The sequence below is a fragment of the Sander vitreus genome, chromosome 1, assembly GCF_031162955.1.
Source record: "Sander vitreus isolate 19-12246 chromosome 1, sanVit1, whole genome shotgun sequence".
Taxonomy (NCBI): domain Eukaryota; kingdom Metazoa; phylum Chordata; class Actinopteri; order Perciformes; family Percidae; genus Sander; species Sander vitreus.
Genome location: NC_135855.1, coordinates 40,910,568 through 40,919,676, shown reverse-complemented (window position 1 = coordinate 40,919,676; position 9,109 = coordinate 40,910,568). Strand labels below are relative to the sequence as shown.

Genomic DNA, 9,109 nt, shown 5'->3' with positions numbered 1-9,109 from the left:
CCCTCTGTATCAACAGTTGTGAAAAGCTGCAGTAACATGAAGTTATAAACACTTCTGTCTTATTTGTGTCACTAAATCAGTCGTTCACACAGGCATGGTCAACTTCTATCTGTGGACATGTTACGCTGTTTGCATGTACAAAAAAACGGCGTAATGCGTTGTTATCAACTGGTATTGCTAACAATAGCTAACCGGGCTAGAGCTAATGAAAACAATGAAAATCCGACTTTTAAATAGAAAGCATTCAACTCGGGTATGACGTCATTCCCAGCTCCGGCTTCCGAAGCCAGAATACTTCACTGGTCTCCGTCCAGAGCGAAGGGATCTGTTGGTCCATTTCCAGCCGTTTCCAGCAACCTTCAGGCTGAACAGGAAGTCACACAAACACTCACATCCTGTTAGGTCCGATTCCGATTTAATAAAATGTTATCAGACCCATATATCAGCTTGTACACATGTCTCCAGTTGTTTTTATTCACACAGAGTAGCTGACACAAATCTAACCAGCATGCATAGGCCGAGTTTGACATTCGAGCCATTGGGGGCAAAAAAAAAAAAAAAAGCACGAGCACATATGGACAAAACAAACATGCTAAATAAACATATATGTTTATTTTTAAAGCACATTTTAAATTACATTGTAACAATTTAACAACTCGCCCTTATGACATCCAATCACGGCACGGCTGTCTGGGAACGCAATAGACAGACGATGGCGGGACGCCCCGACACTTACATTCAACTAAAATGTAACAGTGAGCACTCAGTGTTGGACCTCCAGTCTGTTGAGACGCCTCTCCAAACGCAGAAACCAAGAGCAGTCACACCATAAAACGTTAAGACACGTTAAGAAAAAAGATCCGTATTTTGCCGTAATCCAATGACACGGAAAAAATGGAATCCACAGCGATCAGGAGATCCACAAACAGAGTCCCGGTGTATCCAGCACGGCCAATACGGGCGTCACATTCACCTGCCAGCTCCAAACAGGTGAACGAGGCCTCTCCACTTCGCCGTTTAAACAAAGTGGAATAAAACATCGGCTATACAAGTCCAAATCTACGCAAAACGCACAATCAATAAGTAAGCTGACATCACATGTATATAGGCTACATGGCATTTAGGCAACGTTGGCACGGCAAGATGTCCAGACTAGTGCAACAGTCATTTTCGTTTTTTGCGTCCTGCATATGCGTCCTGACAATGGTCTCAGGTGAGAGCAGTATATGAAATCAGATGTATTACCTACCACCATTTGGTTGTTTTGTGTTATTTAAAATATTTATAAAAGATCTGGTCATGCCAGACGTAATTATTCCACTCATTTTTGAAACTGTGCAATTTCCCAGTTTCAGCCACCAAGGGGGGGCAGTGCTCCCCCCCCCCCCCAAACTCCGCGTATGCCGGCATGCATTGGGTGCAGACCTGGCTGGCTCATCTCCAACGAGCCTATTAATGCTACGCAGTCTCTCAGAGACAGAACAACTATCCCTCCCAGTTTTGTGATCCGCTCCGTGTTTTGTGTGCCTCTCTCTCTCTCTCTCTCTCTCTCTCTCTCTCTCTCTCTCTCTCTCTCTCCCCCCCCCCCCCTCCTGAAGGTGTTGAGACTGGCTGCAGCCTGCTGCACTCACACTCAGCTCCCATTGAACAGCAGTGGACTCAGTGCTACAGGCAGACCTACTGGAAGAAGGCTTGTTTTTGGGCTGGAGCCTCTGACTCTGCAGGTACGTGACACCTTGTTGACGAGTCTCTGAGCAGACTGGCTTTCTCCTTCTCTTTCTCTTCACTGGGTTTCAAAGTCTGGGAGGGACTCAAAGTCCACAGCAACAAGAAAAACGTGCAGACTTTACTGCACAAACTCCTCTGTGTGACTGTGTGATCACCATTATTGTTGTCGGATGAATCATTTTGAGTTACTTTTGGCTTGTTGGGGGGGGGCGGGGGGGATTTTGGCTGCTCTTTTTTTCTGCCTGTAACCCGAGTGTTGTTGTGTTGCTGTTCAGACTGTGGAGCCGTGTGCAGAGTTTGGAAAGTAAAAAGTCGAGACTTTATTTGTTTCTTTTTGACATTTTAGAGTCCCAAACAGCTCCGAGTTGCAGCGATAAAGGAGTTCGAGGTTGGGTGTTTTTGTGTGTTTCATTGAGGACTCTTATTGAGGTGGGTGTGAACTCAGCACTGAAGGAATGTGATTGGCTCAGAGCTGCAAACACACAGGGGTGTGTCTGTACAGTAGAGGTCCACAGTAGTGCTTCAGTCACTCAGTCAGCCGAGCTTTATTACTAAAAGCACCTTTCACACAAAACTAAAGGCAAGTCAAAGTAATGGACATTGATTTAAACACAGAGATGGATAGACAAGTGGATGTAGAGACAAACAAAGTGGATGTAGAGACAAAAAATGTGGATTTAGAGACAAAAAAGTGGATTTAGAGACAAAAAATGTGGATTTAGAGACAAACAAAGTGGATTTGGAGAGAAGAAATGTGGATTTAGAGACAAACAAAGTGGATTTAGAGACAAAAAATGTGGATTTAGAGACAAACAAAGTGGATTTAGAGAGAAGAAATGTGGATTTAGAGACAAACAAAGTGGATTTAGAGACAAAAAATGTGGATTTAGAGACAAACAAAGTGGATTTAGAGACAAAAAATGTGGATTTAGAGACAAAAAAGTGGATTTAGAGACAAAAAAAATGTGGATTAGGATACAAAAAATGTGGATTTAGAATAATGCACACTAAGCCAAATACAATATTGATAGTTAAAAATGAAAAAGCAGCTTCTCCGGGTGTTCACGATGTGTTTGTTGGGCCGGTTGATGTCGCGATGACGATTAAAAACCAACGATACGTTGTGCAGCCGTGGTGTCTTGTATTGTAAGTTTTTTTTGATGATTTTTTTCTATGTTGTTGGACATAAACTATTCATTCATTCATTCATAATGACTTGGAATGTAGTTGGCCAGATGTAACGCAGAATTGGGTAGTAATTAGTCTTACTTCATGCTTCATGAACGGGAGAAACGGAGCAGGTCGGAGGGCCAACACATGGAGGTTAATGTTTGTTTATTTGGAGTTATTTCCCTGAACGTGTTTTAGGGTTTCAGCTCTGGATCCTCTGAGTCACTGATTAACAGGAAACCTCGAATGAGGCGGGAGGGTTGGAGGGTTGGAGGGGGGGGGGTGTCATCGTGTTTCATCATGTTGCCATGGTGACGCAGTTTAGTAATGAAAGTGTTGTAATAATCATCAGCGTTGGCAGACAGATGCAGCGTGATGAAGAAACATTGGTTTACAGTTGGTCCCATCTGCTCCGACTTTAATCCTCCGCTCGGTCAGTTACTGTCACACAGACACACACACAGACACACACACAGACACACACAGACACACACAGACACACACAGACACACACACACAGAGACACACACAGAGACACACACAGACACACACACACAGAGACACACACACACACACACAGACACACACAGACACACAGACAGACACACACACAGACACACACACAGACACACACAGACACACACACAGAGACACACACAGACACACACACACAGACACACACACACAGACACACAGACACACACAGACACAGACACACACAGACACACACAGACACACACAGACACAGACAGACACAGACAGACACAGAGACACACACAGACACACACACAGACACACACACACACGCACGAATTTACGCGTGCACGTAGCACACACACACAGACGCACGAATACACAAATACACACAGACCTGCACGCACAGACACAGACGCACGAATACACGCACGCATGCACGTAGCACACAGAAGCACAGACAAACACGCACGTACACACACATGCACGTAACACACACACACACACACACACACACACACACACACACACAGCAGTCTGATAATAATACTTTTTATTTGTAGAGCACTTTTCATTGACAAATCAATCCCAAAGGTCTACAGGAGATTAAAAACAGAAGCAAAAGAAAGAAATCAAGAGAAACAATAACACGATAGAGACGTACGAGAGAGCTTGCTTAAGAAGAAAGGGTTTTAGGCCCTTCTTGAATGAGTCAGCGGTTTGTGTAGCCCTCAGGTGGTCTGGGAGGAAATTCCACAGGCGAGCAGCTGAGCAGAAAGCCCGATCCCCCGCGGTGTGGAGCTTGGTCCTGGGGGGGTTGAAGGAGGACTTACGTGAGGGGGGTCTGTGGTGCGAGTAGCTCTTTGAGGTAGGGAGGGGCATTGCTGTGGCTGCACCGCTGGATGAACTCAGTCCTGTATGAGACAGGAAGCCTGACTGTAAATCATGACTCACTGGGATTTCACTCAGATCTGTGAAACCTAGAGCAGATCTCACATCGACAGTAGTCACTTTCAGACCGGAGGGATTTTTGCAGTTCCTAAAACCCTTTTTTTTCTCGTGTTCCCGACTGGACCAATTTGGGGATTATTAAGTTCCTCTGGCCACAGTTCCTGTAAGGGCCCTGACACACCAAGCCAATAATCGTCCGTCTGACAGTCTGGCGAGGTCGGTGACTCGAGTCTGGTCGGTGTGTTCATACCGTCGTCCGTTGGAGGAGCTGTCGTCCTTCATTTGGGCCGACCTGACATGCTCAGTCGGAGACAGGGCAGTCGGGACTCACCTGCAACTGCACGGCCTGTTTCTCTCTTCAAATGTCTTCAGAAACACGTTTCGGCGAACTATTTTAGGACAATATGAGATGGTATTCTGAACGAGACGCCATGACAGTCTGGCTGTGAATTTCTGGAGAAACCAGACCCACGTGACGCGTTCGTCCAATCAGCTGCCGGTTTTCATTTTCTGGGAAACAATACAGAGACGCGCCGCCTGCTGCTATGGAGACTATTACGTTCCACGCACGCGCAGAGCGTACGCTCAAGTCGGCGTCCCCTCAGTGTGTTTTGAGGCATTTTTTTGGACCTCTGGGACCCGACTGATCAGTCCGACTGGCTCTTCTGCCGACGGTCGGCCGTCTGGTTGGTGTGTAACAGCTCTAACTCTTTCAGCGCCTACTTCAGGGCAGGGTCTTTCCCCTTTTCCGCATACTGGTGCTTAGATGTTATAATAACAAAAGGTCAGTCCCTGTGGCCACTTGGCCAGTGTGAATGCAAATGGAAAAACCAGTTTTGGGGGAGAGTGGTTAGTAGAACGGTGTCAAAACCAGAGTTTATGGGTGTGCTTTTCTTACTGCATGTCACTTTTTTTAAAACAGCTTTTTTCTTTATTTTTTGTTGTTTTTTGTTCCGACTTTTTTGTGGCTTTCTCAGACATTTGTCACCTTTTTGTAAATTTGTTGGTATTTCCGACATTTTTGTACGCTTTTTGTTGACATGAAGTCCTTCAACAGTCATCAGAAGAGTTCTTTAGCCATCAGAGAATTTAGCAAATCAAGCAAAACAATGATAATTATTTTAACAACAACCTGTTTAACAGCCTGAATATGAAAACTGTCTCTCTCTGTCTCTCTCTGTCTCTCTGTCTCTGTCTCTGTCTCTCTCTGTCTCTGTCTCTGTCTCTCTCTCTCTCTCTCTCTGTCTCTCTCTGTCTCTGTCTCTCTCTGTCTCTCTCTCTCTCTCTCTCTCTCTCTCTGTCTCTGTCTCTCTCTGTCTCTCTGTCTCTCTCTGTCTCTGTCTCTCTCTGTCTCTGTCTCTCTCTGTCTCTATCTCTCTCTGACATGCTGCTGACAGGAATAAATACTAGAAGACATACCAGTTACAGAGCTTTACTTTTCACAGATATATGTACTACAAATGCATGAGAACAGGCTGGTCTGGTCCTGCTGGATCGATGTAGATCCTCTTTTTTAAACTGTCCATGATCATTATAAATCCCAGGTCAGACCAAAGATTTGCGACCGTTTTAGATCGTTGCAGAGAAAAGTTTCAGCGGTCTGAACCGGTCTGTCTCAGCTCGACTCAAACAGCTGATGTTGGTGCCTGCGACTCAGCTGTTGGAGTCTCCGGAGGCTGGTTTTAGAACGTAAGAGACGTCTCCTGTTTCAACAGCCAATAGAGAAGTCAGCTGTTGGAGTCTCCGGAGGCTGGTTTTAGAACGTAAGAGACGTCTCCTGTTTCTACAGCCAATAGAGAAGTCATCCTATAAAGTCAGCTACAATAAAATGATCCATAATCCATTTTAATTCTGTTACAAACTGTTAACGGATGCTCAACGTGCGCCCGCGAGCACGTACGGTGGAGCGAGCTAGAGAGTGACTGAGCAGGACAAAGCCGTGACTCAGAGAAATAAAACGTGTTTTCGCCGATTCAGCAGTAGAAATGTAACTGTAGCACGCATCTCGCTATCACTAAGGTTATCCACGTTCATATTTAGACGCAAAAAAATGATATATAACCCAGCTACAAAAAGCCTGGAAGTCAGAAGTTAGGACGGAAGTACAAAGAGGCATTGCTATGGAGATGATACACCGTCTCGTCTCGTCTCGTTGGTGTGAACTGGCAGCTCTCAGAACGCTGCAGACCGACGCGTTGCAAGTAGTTGCAAGGTTACACTCGTCTGGTCCAGTCTTTGGTCTGAACAGGGCTTAACAGGACTGAAATAGTTACATTCTTATCCTAGGATAAGACAGGATTTTCAGCTGTTTTTGGCCAGGTTTGCATAAACAAACAAGGAATTAGTCTCGGGTTAATCTTTGCTCTCATAGTACAACACTCACTTCACATTTGAAGAATAAAAACAGTATAACAATACCATTTTACAAAAAATATCCAATAACAATTGAAGAAAGGGAAGGAATAGTGCAATATCAGTATATGTATAGTGCAAGGCAGTTCAATGCAATAATGACATGGTAATGGTAATTCTGTGTGTCACATTCAGACAGACATGTTTCCGAAGACACGTCTGGGGAAGCGTTCTCCTTTTGGGGCGTTGGTGGTGAGCTCCTCCTGCCCGCCGGCGGGACCGGGCCAGGAGACGGGTGAGACCGCCGTCAGCATGGCAACGGCAGCAGGGCAACAGGCCGTCGGCAGAGTCAAAGGTCATTGCGGGCTGAAGGTGAGAGCAGGAAAACATTAAGTGACTAATGTGAACGCCAGTGAAATTGGTCCAGTATTCAAACACGAAACAAAGTGCAATGTAACTTTAGCGGGCAATTGTGCACCGCCAGTCAGCGTCCCCTAAAAGTTCAGTTGTTGCCGCTGACAGACTCAGATTATTATTCTAAGAGTCTGACAACATTATGAAAGGATCCCTACAGAGATAGACCTTTTAGTTAAAGAGTAAGATCCTTTTAGTTTAACATGAAACAGCCCCGAAATCCCCATCACCAAACCCACCAGACTCCATGTAAATAATCAGAACTTTTAGCATCGTAAAACACACTTCATTCAAAGTGGACAGAAACTAAATAAAACTATCAAAAGCAGTCTTGGTTCATCTTTCCACTGTTCCAACAATCACCACTCTGGTTTGGTTGAAATAAACCCTTAATTCACCCATTTACATGTGGAGATATGCTGGCTCTATACACGCTAAAAGTCCTGATTATTTACATGGAGTCTGGTGGAAATATGCTGGCTCTATACACGCTAAAAGTCCTGATTATTTACATGGAGTCTGGTGGGTTTGGTGGTGGTGAGTTTTCTTTAACAAAAATGATCTTACTCTTTAACAAAAAGGTCTATCTCTGTAGGGATCCTTTCCTTAATGTTGTCAGACACTGAGAATAATAATCTGAGTCTGTCAGCAGTAAAAACTGAACTTTTAGTGGACGCTGACTGATGCTGAACATCTGTCCTGTAGGGTTACGTTATAGAACGGTTCACGGTCAATACTGGACCGATGTCAAAGATTATTGTCCCATCAGTCACTTAGACACCAATGCATGGGGAAATAGGGTCCAGGTTGAAAGATATAATTACCGTTTAATATAAAATAACAAAAATAGATAAAGGTGTTCACATATTTCTGTCCAGTCCGAGTGTAGATACCCATTTATTTTAGATTAAGGAGAGAAAACCCCCAGCGTCATGTTTCACTTCTTCAGAGATGAAATACATGATGTCTCCGTTGTTTCCTGTCTCTGTCAGGTGTATTTTCATTGCGGGGGGACAGGAAGTGAGTCAGCAGGCGCGGGGGATCCGCCGAGCGACCTTTCTGTCTGGTCTTCATCTGGTCCGTCCTCCGTGTCTCCGTCCTGCATCAGATCTGTCTCCTCCTGCATCGACGTGCCCAGAAGGTGAGACTAACGCTGGCCAATATATCCGTATTACCAAGGGTGTAGGTTCAGTTCAGACACACACACACAGAGACACACACACACACGCACGCACACACACACACACACACACACACACACACACATTTTTATTTATTATTTATTTATGTCCAGATGAAGAAAAATGGTACAGGGAGACAAATATTACAGATGCAGTACAATACATAGGCAAACTCATGGCCCAGTGGCATGCAGCAGGTCTTCACAATATTTGGGTAAGGGTTTGAGGTAGGAAGGTCCTGGGCATTAGTACTTTTACTGCAGTAATCTGAATACTTCTTCCACCGCTGTATCTGTGTTCTATTTCTTTAAACTGGGTCTGGTGTCGCCCTGCAGGCGCCGGAGCCCAGGGGAGGTGGAGATGGACGAGCTGATGGCGGCCATGGTTCTCAGCAGTCTGTCGTGCAGCCCGCTGCTGCACAGCCCCCCCCACCCAGACCCAACAGGTAACAGCAACACAACAGGGACACACTGGTGGGGTTACTTCCTACGGACGATTTATTTATGGAACTACTAGAAAAACATGCTATATCGTGATATCATCATCAGGCTTAAATGAACATTTACATCCATACATTCCTTTTTTTCCACGCTTCACAACGTCACGCTGGAAAAATAATCTCAACTGCAACATGCTCTCCTTTCAAAAGCAGCTGTCAGTCAAAGACACACGCACGCACACACACACACAGTCACGCACACACACACGCACACACACACAGTCACACAGACAGACACACACACACACACAGACACACGCACAGAGTCACACACGCACGCGCACACACACAGTCACACAGACACACACACACGCAAAGAGTCACACAGACAGTCACACAC

General features: G+C 45.2%; 1 protein-coding gene across 1 annotated transcript in view; it reads left to right on the top strand.

Annotated features, from left to right (window-relative positions):
* The first annotated feature begins 1,597 nt into the window (after positions 1 to 1,597).
* Positions 1,598 to 9,109, top strand: part of znf395a (zinc finger protein 395a) — a 17,769-nt gene continuing 10,257 nt past the window's right edge. Inside the window, exons 1-4 of the mRNA XM_078255954.1 lie at positions 1,598 to 1,724; positions 6,871 to 7,047; positions 8,082 to 8,230; positions 8,606 to 8,715. Coding sequence (XP_078112080.1) covers positions 6,877 to 7,047; positions 8,082 to 8,230; positions 8,606 to 8,715 — 430 coding nt within the window. The 5' untranslated portion in view covers positions 1,598 to 1,724; positions 6,871 to 6,876. The remainder of the gene's footprint in view (positions 1,725 to 6,870; positions 7,048 to 8,081; positions 8,231 to 8,605; positions 8,716 to 9,109) is intronic.